Genomic DNA, 17793 nt, shown 5'->3' on the forward strand with positions numbered 1-17793 from the left:
CCAACCAGTTTTGTACACACCTCACGCCACTTTCATCTCAATTATATTTCCTTTGCTTACTAAAGGAGAACATCATGAGAGAGTGTCAAAAGCCCCTATCCACTGTTCTTTTACACCAAACTCTTACGCTGGTGCTTCCCAAACTTTTCTTCAGCATGACCCCATTTATGGTTCTATTTCCTCAGCATGGCCCCCTCACTCCCAATCCACAGTCCCCCGCCCCATGACCCTATCCGCTAATGTTGCAACCCCATTTGGAACCATCATCTTACACAGTGCTGTTTTCCCCACAGAGCCCATTACCTTGTCGCACAAAGAATTAAAGTTTATCAGACATGCCTTGCTCTTGATGGATCCATGCTGGCTGTTTTTGATCACCTTGTTCTCCCTCCAGGTGTTTAAGAAATAGATTCTTTGATAATATGCTTCCTAATCTTTCCAAGTATTGAGGTCAGGCAGACTGGTCTGTCATTCACTGGATCCTCTTCCTTTCCTTCTAGACATGCACACATTTACCTTTCTTCAGTGATCTGGGATGACAACCAACCTCCATGAGTTCTCAAAGGAAATAATAGCCAATGGCTCTGCAATTACCTCAGCCTGTACATGGAGTATCTGCCATACAAAGGCAGTTTGATAGGAGAACTAAAGAAAGATCTCAGGTAGCAATCTCAGAACAGCATTAAAACATGTACAAAACAATACACGGTGGTAGTAGTATTACTTTACTTGTGACAATTAGCAGTGATAGTGGGACTTTTAGATCGGGGCCTCCAAGCACTTAGCAAACATTAAACTGCAACATGTGAGAAGTTGTTGGTATTATCCTAGTTCTACAGATTGGGAAACTGGCATAAAGCAGTTTAGAGGCACACATTTCAAATTTTAATCCATACCAAAACTGGGACTGGAATTTCAGCTATCTTACTCCTCTTCCTCCAATCAGACCACCCCAGTCTAAGAAGTCACAAATTCTAGATGAAATTCTGTGGATTAGGCTGCAGAAAATGAAGGTTAAAATTTCATCAAAGAGGTATAAAATCCCACAGCAGGCTGAGACAGTGACAGTAATCCCCGCTAATACCATCTGTCTCCCCTTTTATTCTTTTAAGGTAACATTTTATGAGGGAAAGACCCATTTTTATCAATTGCTAAACTCAACAGGGAAGTCAGACAGAAAGACCGTAAACATTCTGCCCCTTTCTGATATCTTCCATTTCTAACTGAAACACGCTAAAAAACATGACAGCAATTCATATCCTTCACCAAGGAGTTAACACTATGTCATTCTACATTTTTCCACAGCTAGAAGCCTTATGGGGTTATAGAGCTGGCACACTACTGCAGAAGCAAAGAACACCACTGTTACCTGAAGCACAAACTTTTGATTTTGGATTCAGAATTTGGTGTCCTGGCTGAAAATTCAATGAACTCTCACAAAAGAAGCCCCTTTCAGAATAATTTTTAATATGAAAAGTTTTGTCAAGGTGGCCTAATATAATGCCAGGCTGCGAGTCCCTTGTATTAAAAGTACAATTATTTAAAATCCTGGATCCCAAGAACTTGATTCTTTAACTTCTTTTTCTTCATAGCACATAATTTGATCTCCAATCTTGATATCTGTATAGTTGTCCAAACTGATGCCACACTCCATCCCAGCTTTTACTACCTGAACATCATCTTTAAAATGCTTCAGTGATGTTGAGAGTCCTATGGAGAGAATGTATGTCAATACTAGAAAAACAGATCTAAGGCTCATGTTGCCCAGGATATGAATATGTTCCCATATCCCCTTTTTTGTATAGCAAATGAAGAGGCCAGTGTGAAAAATGTTCTGATTTTTAGGGATGCCAAACACCTACACTTTACATCAGGCATTGCTCCCTTCACACAACTTAACTTCAGGAAGGATGTGGACAGCATGGAGAGGGTCTAGAGGAGGGCCACTTGCATGATCAGGGGGCAGCAGGGCAGGCCCTACGAGAGGCTAAGGGACTAAACTTGTTCAGCCTCCACAAGAGAAGGCTGAGGGGGGATCTAGTGGCCTGTTACAAACTAGTCAAAGGGGACCAGCAGGCATTGGGGGAGTCCCTGCTGTTCCCCCGAGCACTGCCAGGAGTGACTAGAAATAATGGTCACAAGCTGGCAGAGGGTAGATTCAGGCTAGATATCAGGAGATGCTACTTCACTATCAGGGTGGCTAGGATCTGGAACCAACTTCCAATTGAGGTGCTGCTGGCTCCTACCCTGGGGGTCTTTAAGACAAGTCTTGACAATCACCTTGCTGGGGTTGTTTGACCCCAGTACTCTTTCCTGCCATAGCAGAGGGTCGGACTTGATGATCTGCTCAGGTCCCTTCTGACCTTACTAACTATGAAGCTAACACCTGATCTCTGGATGCTACTGCCTTCCTATACTGCTTTGTAACGGAGAGTCGGCATGGGGAAAGAGCACTAGAAATATGCATCCTGGGAAGAGCTGGCCAAACCAATTCTGCATGCATGGCTTAAGCAAGCACATTAAACTGACTGAACAACTTCAAGGGGCAAGTTCTCCTAATATATACGTTTTACATTAATTTCAAAGGGTTGTGTGTATTCAAGAACAGAGTTTGGGCTCAAAACACTAATTCTATCTGGTGAAGACATTAGAGATGCATGTTAGATTATATACTCACATGAGTCTTTTCAAAGCAGTTTTCCTTACCTTTCCAAATAACATCACCATTACGGATTACTTTAAACTTCATTTTTCGATTAAGTTGTCCCTCCTCCACTATGCAACCAGCCACTGCAACTTTTTTTTTTCCGACTGTGACATAGAATATAGCAAGAACAGATGCCTCCCCTATAGAAAAAGATGGAAGTACTGAGTGCAAGGGAATAATTTGATAACACTAATTAGTGGCATAGTGTGCTCTTCCATTGCTATCAAAGCTTGTAATCATCTGAGCATTCTGCTGCTGCAATTAAAACAGACAAAATGAGAGGCAGAAGACACTAAGCAGGTCCATATAAAGAGAAAGCCATCATGCAAAGTAAGATCCACATGGTTTTTCCAATGTCTCAGTTTAAAGCAATGCTGAACTAAGCATCAAAATATTCTTCCTAACACCATCCAAAAGATTCTGCAAGATTTACCACACAATCAACTTACCTATTTCAAGTTCATGCACGGCCAGAGGCAATTTCCTACTCAACTCCTCTTTCAGGTCTTCAATAAGCTTGTAGATAATATTATGGAGTTTAATTTGAATTCCCTTTTCAGCAGCCAACTTCTGAATAGAGCTGTCTGCATTCACTCCAAATCCATATATGATCCCTGCCAGAAGAGACCACCAGAGCTGATAATTCAATATAAATACCGTAAATCATAGAGTTTTTTTGTTTTTCAAGAAGCAAAGGAAAACATGCAGAGAAAACTGTCTATCCTGGACTATTTTTTCTTTTTGGCACAATCTGTACTTAAACAGCTACTACAAGCAACATTACTAATAGAAGAATGAGCTCTATTTAGTTTTCCCCATTTTAAACTTTTCTACACCTGTTTATTAGAGATCAAATGCTGGACTACATAGCACATACATTAACACCTGCAATCCTGCCCTCTGACTGTAAACATAGGGATCAATAGGAAACCCTGATAAATGACATAATTGATAGTTAAAAAACAAAAAGGTAGCTCTCATACAGACAGCTGGTCAGATCTTATAACCTAACTGAGCATTAAGCTACAGTATGGATCAGAATGGAAAAGGAATCCCTAATTTTGGAGCTGGGCAGAAGAGTAGTTTGATTCCTAGTGTCAATCAGAGAAGCCTGAAGGCTGTTCTAATTCACACCCAGCTACCTATGGCTTCAGGACAGTCCCAACAGTTGGGAATAAGCTGACACAGGCCATGCTAGCCATGCCTGCTATGGCAGGAAAGGAATGGCATAGGAACCATTATGCTATTCAAATCATCCCTATTTAAAACAAATCATCTGGGACCAGGTTAAACAAGATTTCTGGTTTCTTTGCCTCACTGGATCATTGTGAAACAAGCCAAGTAAGGGAAGGAGGGAGTCACAGTTTGTAGACACTGTCCACAACACTTGACAGTACAAGTTATGTCAAAACATCATTCAGTTAATTTTTTTTCACTAAATTTTTCACTAGATCCCCATTTCCACTAGTGCTTATTTTATGGGGAAGTAACATAAAAACATTCTTATACTTAGTACAGACTTATACATAGTGCTATTAAGGATTACACAATGAAAATAAAAAAGTCAAACTTGCTCCCACAGCTTAATTAAAGATTTCACAAAACTGTAACAATATGTTAATAAATACTTACCGTTAAAGGGTTCAGCAAAATTTATGTCATTTTGACTGATATCCCCTATTCCAAAATGGATTATATCCAACTCGCATTCATCTTTAGTATTATAGCCATCCAGAATGTTTAATAGAGTTTCAACAGAACCATCTACATCACCTAAATATAGCAAAGGTGGTTCTATTATCGACTTTGTAAAGCATCTGAACAACAAAACAATAACCAAATAAAGACAAATGATGCTATATGACAATTCTAGAGAATATAAGACATCAATAACATGATGTAATGCCTACAGCATTCTCATTTCAACATAAAGATTACACTTCTGAAAATTATAAAACCTTTAAAGTGTGGTAGTCTCTTCCAACAAATGTCTCAAACACAGCACAGGAAAGTTCCATGTTTGATGTCTTTAACCAAATATGGACTGAAAATTTTTGGGTTTGCAAACATGGACAAATCGTGTACATGCAGCATGGGATGTAAATAACGAGCTGAGCTCCAACAGTGCCAAGGTTATGGGTTCGGGGTCCCTACAAGCCACAAGATCTTTTCTGCCTCAGGCAGGTGGTTGAGCTAAATGACCTCTCAAGGTCCCTTCCAGCCCTGCTTCTCCAATTCTTCCTGCCTTCATGCATCACCATTATTAATAAAAACTCTGCTTATCCATAGTACCACCAACATTACTGCCTGTTTGGGTTCAGATTTTTTGAGCCAACAGAAGAAAAGCTTATCTAACCAAACAAGCTAATAATTGACCCTAACTACATCAGTTAACTCATTTGGAACATGGGATGTGGACATTATAGGGTTCTACCTCAGAGCTCTCATTGCTAGTATCCTCCCCTATTATCATCAGCTGTGGGAAGCACAAGACTGTCCCATATGCACAAGACCCCCAGTGTACATGATTATTCAGCAGAATCAAGGCTTGGGCATGCATGTGCAAAAAGTGGAATCTCCATGGGCAAATATCTGGAAAGGAACACAACATGGCAACGAGTTTAAATACAACAGCTGAAAAATGTGCACTGGAACAATGGCAAAGTCAACATACCTTTAATAACTATGGACAGTACATTCCTGTCACTGTTCTCATTCTCCTTAGGTCTTACAAACCATTTAGCTCTATTGGCTTCATATAGTGCTTGTTGCCTCACTCTCCAGTGTGGACCAACGAACTTCTCCAACTGCTTCCTGCGTTCATCTTTCTGTTCCTTCTGCTTTGCTTCAATAACTTCTATATCCTGTTCGATTTTCTTCTGCTGTTCAACATAGTTTCTCCAATCCAAAACTTGGTGTGCTATTTGCTAGGCAGAAAGAGAGGCCACACTGTTACCAGCCAGTATGTAGAAGCAGGAAGAGCCACCTTAAAGGCTTTTATAGTCAGTTATCAGTGGGACTGCTCTGGCTTTAACTCTGCTTGATTTATTTTCTAAAAATTACTTCACAGCCACTTTTACACAGAAAACAACTGTGTGCTTGGCAGTATATTTGAGGGCATGGGACCCCATGCTTTAAACAACTACAGTCCTCAAAGCACGGAATAAATGCATCGTCTCACCTGCACATATTCACTAACAGAAAGGTGTCCATCACCTCTAACACCACCATTCTCACAGCAAAAAATAAAAACTCCAACAGGTTCTGCATCAGCCAGATTTAAGACTTATATTAAGGATGATTCTGCAGCAAAGAATTAGAAGTGTAATGATATATTGGCCCATATCATATTAGCACTGATGAAATGAAAAAAATTGACGTTATTGGCAACCAGCTCTTTTTGGCTGATGTGGCCGATAAATGTCACAGATAAATGCAGCATGCATGTGCGCAGCTGCAGCATGCGTGTGACCAGTAGTGCAGCCTAACAGCTTGAAGAGCAGCATCCAGCTAGTAAGTTTGGGGTGGGAGGGGGAGGCAAGGGGCAGATTCAGGCCCCTACTGTGAGGGAGGGAGTAGGGCAGGTGCTGCCCTGTCAGGTTGGGGCAGGGCATAGGACAGAGCCACAGGGGAGGTGGCTCCCCATGCCGTGAACACCCCTGGGGAAGGCAAGGGGGGGAAGGGCACGTGCCCCCTGGATTTGTGCACCGGGCGAAGGTGGGCAGAGGTGGTGCTGGGAGGGGGACTACAGCAAATTTTGGGGTGGCAGTAGCCCCCCCACAATACCGCCACTGCCCACCCCAAGGCCAGCCCTGGCCCAGACCCCAGCCAGAAAGAGGCTGCAACAGACAGCCCCATGCACAAATCCCTCCCAGGGTGCGCGCAGTGTGAGGAGCTGCCTCCCTCCCCAACTTTTTAGGACGAGCTGCCTGCGGCTCCATCCCACACCCCAACTTACCAGCTGTGACTTACCAAAAAAGGGATGAAGGAGGACCCAGGAAATTATAGGCCTGTTAATCTTACCTCGGTCCTGGGGAAGCTCTTTGAGAAAACTATCCAGGTGCACATCTGCGAGGGGCAAGCAGGGGAGTATATGCTTAGGGGCAATCAACATGGGTTCATTAGAGGCAGGTCCCGTCAGGCCAACCTGACAGCCTTCTGTGACCAGGTCACAAAATCCTTGGACACAGGTGTCATGGTGGACATAGTCTTCCTGGACTTCGGAAGGCCTTCAACACACTCTCACCCCATTCTAATTAAAAAATTAGGCGACTGGGGTGTCGATGCCTACACAGTCAGATGGGTTGCCAATTGGCTGGAGGGCTGCACCCAGAGAGTGGTGGTGGATGGGTCTTTTTCAACCTGGAGGGATGTGGGTAGTGGGGTCCCCCAGGGCTCAGTCCTTAGACCCACACCGTTCAACATCTTCATCAGCAACTTGGACAAGGGGGTGAAAAGCAACTTGTTCAAACTCACAGATGACACTAAGATGTGGGGAGAAGTGGACACGCTAGAAGGAAGGGACAGGCTGCAATTGGATCTGGACAGGTTACAGGGGTGGGCAGATGAGAATAAGATGGGATTCAGTACTGACAAGTGCAAGGTACTGCACCTAGGGAGGAAGAACCAGCACCATACCTACAGGATGGGGAACTCCCTTCTCGTCAGTGCAGAGGCAGAAAAGGATCTTGGAGTCATTGTAGATTCCAAGATGAACATGGGCCGACAGTGTGGGGATGCAGTCAGGAAAGCTAACTGCACCCTGTCATGCATCCACAAATGCATGAGCAGGTCCAAGGAGGAGATCCTCCCCCTCTATATGACATTGGTCAGGCCGCAGTTGGAGTACTGTGCCCAGTTCTGGGTGCCGCATTTCAGGAGGGATGTGGCCAGCATCAAGAGGGTCCAGAGGAGGAACACTTGCATGATCAGGCAGTAGGGCAGGCACTACAAGGAGAGGCTACGAGACCTGAACCTGTCCAGCCCCCACAAGAGAAGGCTGAGAGGGGATCTGGTGGCCATCTATAAACTGGCCAAGGGAGACCAGCAGGCAATGGGAGAGTCCCTGTTCCCCTGAGCACTACTGGGAGTAACAAGGAATAACGGCCATAAGTTGACCGAGTAGATTCAGGCTAGATACCAGGAGGCACTACTTCACAGTCAGGGCGGCTAAGATCTGCAACCAACTTCCAAGGTAAATGGTGCTCAACTTTACCCTGAGGGTCTTCAAAACGAGGCTAGATAATCACCTAGCTGGGGTCATTTGACCCCAGTACTCTTTCCTGCCCGTGGCATGGGGTCAGACTTGATGATCTGTTCAGGTCCCTTCCAACCCTACCAACTACGAAATTATGAAACCATTGCTCTCAAAGTTGCTGGGCTTTATTGGCAGTTGGACTGGTATCGGCCAGTATGGCTGGTTAATAATCAGCCACCGGTGTCAGCCAAAAAAAAATCTTTATCAGTACCCCTACAAAGAACAGATATCCCGGTAACTCTCTACATCTTCATCCCTATGGCAGACATAACAGTTGATAGGTTAATTGGGGGCGGGGGGAGGGGAACCTCCATGAACCTTGGAGGTGGGTATTTTATTTAGAATAAATAAACTACTGCTGGGAAACAACTACTGCATCCCCCACAATGGGTCATTCCACTATTGAACAGGTGCAGAAAAACTGGAGGGCAGACCTGCTTATCCAAAAGTGTACACAGTTCTGCAAGCTTTTGAAAAACATAAAATGATCAGTTCAGAAGATATGATCACAATCTCTCTAAAGAGAAGGATGAGATAAGATACTTAATACCCTTGCAGGAGCCAGAAGAGGGATTGAACTCCTAAGAATTATGTTACTGCTCTAATGATCCAAACTGTATCCATCTGCAATAGCTCTGGTAGAGCCTACATCAGCATAGCTGATGCCCACTGATGCTTACATTTTAAACTAGTTTTCTCATTCTAAAAAAGAAATCAATTAAGAATAGCCAGACCACTCCCAGCCTAGACTGTTTGGGAGTAAAGTCACTGTGATATGTTAAAGGATAAAAAACAAAAACTTTAGACTCATCTGACAGGCATTCAGGATGAAATTGGTAATTTATTCCAAAGTAACATCTTAAAGGATGCCACCTGCAGGTCAGACAGGATGATGGCAAGAACTGGGAGGAATATGGGACCAAATATTAACCTTCTATATCTTGGACAGGCAGATTTTCATCATTCAACTGTACAAGAGCTTAATCTAGATGTATTGAAAAGAATAAGGAGTTAAGCACTGCAAGTGGTGGGAGAAAGAGGGAAGATAGAAATAGAATATTCCAGCAATTTCATTATTATTTTTATGGATAACCAAATTTTGGGTCACATTTAGCACCACTGGTTTGGCCTCCAACCACTGGTTTAAGGCAGTGGTCAGACTGCCTTAAGTTACTGTAATTCATTTACTATTTTGTACCAAGTTTGGCCTATACTTCATATTGTAGCATAAACGGGCCATTAAGTATTCCTTACTGTACCTCAGATTCTACTTCAAGAATTTCATCTCCTGCTGATGGGATTTCCTTCCAGCCCATGATTTCCACTGGCAAGCCAGGAGTGGCAACAGCCATTGTTTGGCCATTTTCGTCATACATCAGGCGCACTTTTGCCCAGCTTTTTCCAGCAGTTAGGACACAGCCTTTTCTCAGTGTTCCTCTCTGGATGACTGCTGTGGTTACTGGACTAGAGAGAAACAAAAGGGAGGGGGGGGAATAAATTTTTGTATTTATCACAGTTATAGTAATTACCATATTCACTCGCACACTGCATATACCTTTTCCCTAATCAGCTCTCCAAAACTGGGGAGCATGTTTCAAGCAGAAAAACTTGTTTTCTATGCTGAACAGAGGTATGGAGGCATAGTTGGCAGCTATAATGGATGCTGTGCTTCTTTCCCTGCCAACTCCAGGGAGACAGGGCAGAGTTTACCTGTTCAGAGTCAGAATTGGTGTTAATCCTTTCATAGATGTGGCTAAATTGGTAGTAGCTTTCAGCTGAGCAGCCAAAAGCTCCTGCCAATTTGGCAGTGACTATGAAGGGGTTAAAACTCTATCTTTGGTGTGACTGCTATTTTAGAAAGTCACACGGACTTTAGCCCTGTGGTCAGGACTCAGCCACAACTCCAGAAAAATCTTTTCTTCATCCTTCTGTCTTCTCAAGACAAGGTATGTGTGGCATGTGAGAAAACAGTATATACTTTTAAGAAAAGATAAAATAAGGAAATACAAGCAACAGGAGTTCACTGAATATATTAACGAAACATTTCACTGCTACAGTGAGAAAATTCTAGAGTCTTACGAAGGAAAAAAAATTAGGTTGTCCCCTTTTGGATTTCTTAAGATAGGTGGAGGTTAAAGAATGTTTTATCTGTCATCTAGGGGTTGAACTCATGAAATCATAAAAGGATTCCCAGAAAAATCCAGATTTGTCCTTAGTTATATTTCTAATACAAGAAACTCAAAAGAACTCTTAAGGGATTTGAGTATTCTTTACAAAAATTCAAAAAGGCGACAGGTAAAGGCAGAACAGTGAACTGACTTTTTTTTTTTTTTTTTTTTTTATGCGCCTCCTTGAAAGACAATTATTTTTAAAGAAAGAAGAAAAAAAAAAATCAGCTGAAGTATTTAGTGGACCATGTTCATAAAATATTTGCTACTTTATAACAAAAACTACTGTTAACAGAAACTGTCAGATTGAATATTCAAGAAATATTAAAAACCATCTTTATTACTAATACTTTGTTTGAAGACTATTTAGTTTGTGATTCACTATTTACATTGCCAATTTATTTTACACGATTTCATTTGACTGGCAGGATGAAAATATCCTGCTAAGCTTTTACCTGCTTATCTCCTGGTTCTTATGCCCGGAAATAACACTGGAGAGGAACAGTTACACCAAAGTAAAGACTTGCATTTGTTTAAAAAAAAAAGGAAAGAAAAGGAAACTTTTACTGAAGTATTTCTAGGAGTACCAGAGTTTTGTAATATAATGTTGTAATCAAAACCTAAATTTTGGAGCAGAAATCACCTGGATGGTATCTTTTTAAGTACCTGGAATAAATGCAGTATAAACAGTAACCACAGGTGTAAGGAAGTCAGATGACAGGCTAACCTACCCTTTTCCTTTATCTGTGCGAGACTCTATTACAACTCCCTCGACGAGGCCAGTGAAGTCTGCCTTCAGTTCTAACACCTCTGCAAGAGCAACTGTTGCCTCTGCTAAAGCCATCAGGTTGTCACCCTGTTACAAAACAGTTAAGAATTAAGGTTGCAGCTAATTAAAACAGAATCCAAAGATGATCTCTCATTGCCAGCTCCACAGTCCTACATGGTCCATAATTCCCAATACTGCAATGCACCCTAATCTGTTGGGGCGCACATCATGGAAATAATACAGGGCCTGAGACTGCGGTTGTACTAGTCTTGAAGGCAAACAGTAGATGTTAAGGTGTAAGCAAGACTCTCTTCTTTCTCCTTTCATAAATCAGCAGCAACACTGCCTCAGTATCAGGTTAGGACTAGGACCTGTAAGGGAAAGGATGTAGAGACAAGGACTGCCCTTTGGGTAGAAGAAAGAACACAGTCTGGGATTTAGCATGCATCCTTTTGCAACCAATTCTGGACAAACTGTCCAGAACAGAACATAGCGCACTGAACAGTAAGCTAATAATTGGATACCAGAACAGAAACTTTTTTTTTTTATTTTTTGTCAGTGTGAATGACCTTAAAGGTTTAATTGCAGTAGTGCAAATACTGGCCTGAAATTTCAGAAAGGAGTATGGGATAAATTCAGAACGACAGCAATGAAGTCATTACAACATTGTTGATGTAATTGCTCTTTCAGTTCTCCTGAGGAAACAGTATGATCACCACAAAGCTAAGTACAAATAGCAATGACAGGATTTTAGATTACTGTAATTAACTATCAGTTACCAAAAGGGAGTAGGTTTATGCAACTTCCTCTCTCTTACCAATTGTGCTTTGTGTTCAGATTTGAATTACAAAAATTCTTTTACTCAGTCTAACAGAAGTAAAACTCTTCCTCTGACAGCATTTTATCCAGCATACAAACATGAGGAAGTGACAAGTTGAAGGATCCTGGAACAAACACCCACTAAACTTCCAGCACAAAAATTAGAGGAAAGACAACTGGAATTTTGTACTTCTATACCATTTCTCATCAAGGGACTGATGCAGCAAGACACCAAATGCCTCTGGCTCTGACTGACTCCCACAGGAGCTGACAGCACTTTGCCTACTTCAGGATTAGACCCCTGAGACAAATGCCAGGAAAAGAAAAGTTTTATTTTCCCTGGGTCAAATGAAAACTTAGCTGCTTGCCACATGATAGAACTTTTCAGACTTGATCACTTCAGCAACAAAACTTTACCTTACGTGCAGAGATATTTACAGCCTGAACATCACCCCCATAATCTTCACAAACCACATCATATGCCAGCAATTCTTTCTTCACCTTTTCAGGATCAGCTTCAGGTTTGTCACATTTGTTTATAGCAAGGATGATTGGGACTGAAAGAAAGGTACAGTGTTACAAACTGCAACCAGCCACAGCTTTAACCCTATACAATCATCTGTCCGCCCCACTTACTCTCAACTTTTGTGTGGTGTACCAATTTTCTTTGTTAAATCTGTAAAATCTACACCGGGCTGTATTGCCTATTATGATCATCAATGCATGCCATAGTCGTTATTGTCCATCTCCTGCTGCAGTGATATATATTACTAGAGTTAGCAACAGCAATGATTGGTAGTGAAGGCTGAGGATGTGTTAATCATGGGGGACCTGAACTTCCCGGACATCTGCTGGGAAGAACAGTCAGCCAGGTCTGACCGCTCACGTAGGTTCTTTGAGTGCAGGACCTCCATCTAACCCAGAAGGTGCACAGCCCCACCAGGGAAGATGCCTTGCTGGACCTAGTGCTGGCCACGGGTGATGATCTGGTAAGGGGGCTGCGGGTGCTCGACCACCTGGGCGATAGTGATCATCGCCTGCTGGAATTCACCATCCAGCGCAAGGTGGCAAAGGCATGCAGTAAGGCAGCAGCCCTAGATTTCAGGAGGGCAGACTTCAACAAGCTAAGGAGGATAGTTGGGGAAGCGCTGAGGTCCCCGAGGGGAGGGGAGCCAGGTGTCCAAGGACAGTGGTCACTGCTTAAGGAGACGATCCTCCAAGCCCAGAGGAAGGTAATCCCAACGAGGATCAAAGGGAGCAGGAGAGCACACAAGCCTCCATGGCTCACCAAAAGCATCCAGGAATGTCTCCTTGCTAAAAGGGAGGCGTACATCCAATGGAAAGAAGGGGACATCACCAGGGATAACTATACTGCAGTCGCTTGGGGATGTAGGGGGGCAGTCAGGAAGGCCAAGGTAGAGATAGAATTAGGGCTAGCTTCCCGGATTAAGGATAATAAGAAGTCCTTCTTCAAATACATAGGGAGTAAAAAGAAGGTTCCGGGTAATGTGGGGCCCCTGCAGGACGCGTTGGGGAATTTGGTCATTACACCAGGCAAAAAAGCTAACATGTTTAACGATTTCTTTGCCTCCGTCTTCCTAAGTAGGGACCAGAACAGTCACCTCCCTGCTGGGTCCCCCTCGGGCCCCAGGGGAGGCACACCTGGGCCAAGGGTTAGCGAGGAACTAGTTAGGGAACTCCTAGAGGGACTGGACATATTCAAGTCAGCCGGTCCAGATGATCTCCACCCTAGAGTTCTAAAGCAATTGGCCAAGGTCATTGCAGGACCCCTGGCACGGCTTTACGAGCACACGTGGTGCCCTGGTGTGGTGCCGGAGGACTGGAAGAGGGCCAACATGGTTACCATCTTCAAAAACGGGAAGAAGGAGAACCCAGGAAACTATAGGCCAGTAAGTCTTACCTTGATCCTAGGCAAGCTGTTTGAGAAAATTATTCTGGCACACATCCACAAGGGACCTGCAGGGGACTGCATGCTTAGGGGCAACCAACACAGGTTCATCAGTGGCAGGTCCTGTCAGACCAACCTGGTGGCCTTTTACGATCAGCTCACCAAATCATTAGATGCAGGGGTAGCAGCGGACATAATCTTCCTGGACTTCCGGAAGGCTTTCGACACTGTCTCTCACCCCATTCTCATTAAGAAACTGGGGGACTGTTGTGTCGACACCCACACAGTCAAATGTGTTGCCAACTGGCTGGAGGGCCGCACCCAGATGGTGGTAGCGGACAGGTCCTTCTCAACCTGGAGGGATGTGGGCAGTGGGGTTCTGCAGGGCTCGGTCCTCAGGCCCGCACTGTTCAACATCTTCATCAGTGACTTGGACGAGGGGGTAAAAAGCGCCCTGTTCAAATTTGCTGATGACACTAAGATGTGGGGGGATGTGGGCACGCTAGAAGGAAGCAAGAGGCTGCAAATCGGACCTGGACAGGTCACAAGGGTGGGCGGATGTGAATAGGATGGGATTCAACACACAAGTGCAAAGTGATGTACCTGGGGAGGAATAACTGGCACCATACTTACAGGTTGGGGAACTCCCCTCTTGTCAGCAAGATGAACATGGGCCGGCAGCGTGGGGAGGCAGTCAGGAAGGCCAACCGTATCTTGTCATGCATCCACAGATGCAACTCGAGCAGGTCCAAAGAGGTGATCCTCCCCTTCTATGTGGCACTGGTCAGCCCTCAGCTGGAGTACTGCGTCCAGTTCTGGGCGCCGCACTTCAAGAGGGATGTGGACAGCATGGAGAGGGTCCAGAGGAGGGCCACTCACATGATCAGGGGACAGCAGGGCAGGCCCTATGAGAGGCTACAGGACCTGAACCTGTTCAGCCTCCACAAGAGAAGGCTGAGAGGGGATCTAGTGGCCTGTTATAAGCTAGTCAGGTGGGGATCAGCAGGCACTGGGGGAGTCCATGTTCCCCCAAGCACTGCCAGGGGTGACCAGGAATAACGGTCACAAGCTGGCAGAGGGTATGTTTAGGTTAGATATCAGGAGGCGCTACTTCATGGTCAGGGCGGCTAGGATCTGGAACCAACTTCCAAGAGAAGTGGTGCAGGCTCCTACCCTTGGGGTCTTTAAGAGGAGGTTAGATGAACACCTTGCTATGGTCATTTGACCCCAGTACTCTTTCCTGCCATGGCAGGGGGTCGGACTAGATGATCTACTCAGGACCCTTCCGACCCTAGAAACTATGAAACTATAAACTTGAATAAATTGGCACTGAATTCCAGGAAGAGAAGCTCCTTACAATAAGTGGTGTTCTTTAAAAAGTGCTGCCATCATGCTCATCCCCTGTCGGTAATACAACTCACTTGAGCTTGAAGAGTTTTTGTCCCAACTTTGTGCATACAGCATGCACAGGTCCTGCCTCTTCTTGGGCACCATGTCAATTCACTCTTCCCAACCCTCATTTTCTCTCATTTGCAAAATCCCAGACTACCAGTGACAACAAGGAAGGAGGATGGGATGTAGATCATGCATACGGACAGTATCTCAAGGAACTCCAGTTACTGGTAACTTCTCTCTCCTTCAAGGCTTTGTCCAGAATCACAGTATACTGTGGGCCACTCCAAGCAGTACCCCATTCCACTGGAGGCACACCTTACAGTCCTAAGCTATCAGGAACTGGATGACTTCTTTACCAAACACAGGACCTACTATGGAAGTTTCCACTGTGCTCAATAAAGGTATGCATGGAGAAGGGCTTTAAACTAGGCTCACTGGGGGATGGAGAGCAAAGCCCCAAGGTAAGTGGAGAAGCAGGTGACATAAAGCACAAGCTGGAGGGGACCACAGGGAAGGCCACCTCATTCTAAGAAAGTAGGGCAATCAGCTAGTTACCTCGTGTCTGTATATGAATTCACAAAGCCTGGAAAACAAGCAGAAAGAGAGTTGGAAGTCCTTGTGCAATCATGGAACTATGATGTGATTGGCATAACAGAGACTTGATGGGATAGCTTGCATGACTGGAGCACTGTCATGGATGGTTACAAACAGTTCAAGAAAGACAAGAAGGGAAGAAGAGGAGGAGGAGTTGTACTGTATGTCAGAGAGCTAGAGGACTCATCCAAGCTCCAGTATGAAACTGGAGATAGGCCTGCTGAAAGTCTCCAGGTTAGGATCAGAGGGGTGAGCAACAAGAGTGATGTCATGATGGGCGTCTGCTATAGACCACCAGACCAAGAGGATGAAGTGGATGAGGCTTTCTTTAAACATCTGAATGGAAGTCTCCCAGATCACAGGCCCTGGTTCTCATGGGGGACTTCAAATCACTCTGACATCTGCTGGGAGGACAATACAGCAGTGTGCAGACAATCCAGGAAGTTTGTGGAGAGTGCTGGGGACAACTTCCTGATGCAAAAGTGTTGGAGAGGCCAACTAGGGGCCATGCTCTTTTGGATCAGCTGCTCACAAACAGGGAATAACTGTTTGGGAATGTACTAGTGGATGGCAACTTGGGCAGCAGCAATCATGAAATGACAAACTTCAGGATCCTGAGGAAAGGAAGGAAGGAAGGAAGGAGAGCTGCACAATAAGGACTCTGGGCTTCAGAGAAGCAGACTTCACTTCACTCGGGGAACTGATGGGCAGGATCTCCTGGAAGGCCAGTTTGAAGGAGAAAGGACTTCAGGAAAAGTAAAGTTTCTTTAAAGGAACTTAAGGACATAGGAACAAACCATTCTGATGGGCAGAAAGACTAGCAAGTCTGGCATAAGACCACCTTGGCTTAGCAGAGAACTCTTTAAATGAGCAAAAACACAAAAAAGGAAGCTTACAAGAAGTTGAAACTTGGACAAATGACTAGGGAGGAGGATAACAGTATTGCTGGGGCATGCAGGATTGAAAATCAGGAAGGCCAAAGTGCAATGAGAGGTTTTTGGTTTTTTTTCAATTATAGAGTCGGAAGGGACCCACTGGATCATCGTGTCTGACCCCCTGCCCCTGGCAGAAAAGAGGCCCGAGGTCAGATGACCCCAGCCAGGTGACTGTTAAGCCTCCTCTTGAAGACCTCCAGGTTAGGTGATAGCACTACCTCTCCTGGAAGCCCATGCCAGACTCTGGATGCTTAGCAAATGTTGGTTTCTTGCCGGAACAAAACATCCTCCCTTGAACATGTTCATAGATATAGTGCATGAGTGGGAGTAGCCTGCAATGTAGAAACCCCAGGAATGCGTCCCTGCTCCCCCAGACTCTTGAGAGCACTTTCTCATGTCTGATTGCTACAAGCCAGACAGAGTCAAACTCAGGACTTGGATCTCAGGAGCAAAAGGTGTGAACCCAGAGCAAATGCACATGGGGTGTCATGATAATGCAGTTATAATGCCTGTTTCCCCCACATCCACTGGAAAGGTAATCTGTCATTAACACCCCTATGGTGGGGTGCGAGTAAAGTAGAAACACTAGATAACACTACAGTTGCAGCTGGCGAGGGACATGAAGGAGAATAAGGATGGTTTTTCCAAGTATATCAACAAGAAAAAGGATCAGGGAAAGCGTGGGGGAGGCTACCTACTGAAAGATGAGTAGGAAAAGGCTGAAGTACCCAATGCCTTTTTTTAAGTCAGTCTTCAAAGGCAAAGTCAGCTCCCAGACTACTGCACCTAGCAGCACAGTTTGTGGAAGAAGTAAGCAGCCAACAGTGGTAAAAGAACTGGTTAGGGACTATTTAGAAAAGCTAGGTGTGTACTAGTCCATGGGGCTGGATGCGAGGCACCTCAAGGTGCTGAAGGAGTTGGCCTGTGTGATTACAGGCCACCAGCCATTGTCTCTGAAAACTCATGGGGATTGGGAGAGGTCCTGGACAACTGGAAAAGGGTAAACATAGTGCCCATCTTTAAGAAAGGGAAGGAGGCAGATTTGGGGAACTATAGACTAGTCAGATTCACCTTGGTCCCTGGAAAAAAATGGAGCAAGTCCTCAAAGAATCCATTTTGAAGCACTTGGAGACAGTGGTCATTAGGTGCACTCAACATGGATTCACTAAGGGCCAGTCATGCATAACCAACCTGACAAAATGACTGTTTCTGTGGATGCAGAGAGAACACTGGATGCGAT

The 17793-nt window shown here is 44.5% G+C and overlaps 1 protein-coding gene across 6 annotated transcripts in view; it reads right to left on the reverse strand.

The window, feature by feature from the left end:
• Positions 1-704: 704 nt before the first annotated feature.
• MTIF2 (mitochondrial translational initiation factor 2) overlaps positions 705-17793 on the reverse strand; it is a 37414-nt gene continuing 20325 nt past the window's right edge. For 5 of the 6 annotated variants that reach the window (XM_090049583.1, XM_090049574.1, XM_090049589.1 and 2 more), the window contains exons 7-14: positions 12138-12277; positions 10864-10988; positions 9224-9428; positions 5382-5634; positions 4340-4480; positions 3157-3321; positions 2707-2847; positions 705-1710 (exon numbers count right to left, since the gene is read on the reverse strand). In XM_090049583.1, coding sequence (XP_089905709.1) covers positions 1541-1710; positions 2707-2847; positions 3157-3321; positions 4340-4480; positions 5382-5634; positions 9224-9428; positions 10864-10988; positions 12138-12277 — 1340 coding nt within the window. In that variant the 3' untranslated portion in view covers positions 705-1540. The remainder of the gene's footprint in view (positions 1711-2706; positions 2848-3156; positions 3322-4339; positions 4481-5381; positions 5635-9223; positions 9429-10863; positions 10989-12137; positions 12278-17793) is intronic. The other variant, XM_090049616.1, reaches the window with a different exon arrangement.

This window comes from Crocodylus siamensis, chromosome 1 (genome assembly GCF_052110815.1).
Source record: "Crocodylus siamensis isolate JL-2025a chromosome 1, ASM5211081v1, whole genome shotgun sequence".
Classification (NCBI taxonomy): Eukaryota; Metazoa; Chordata; order Crocodylia; family Crocodylidae; genus Crocodylus; species Crocodylus siamensis.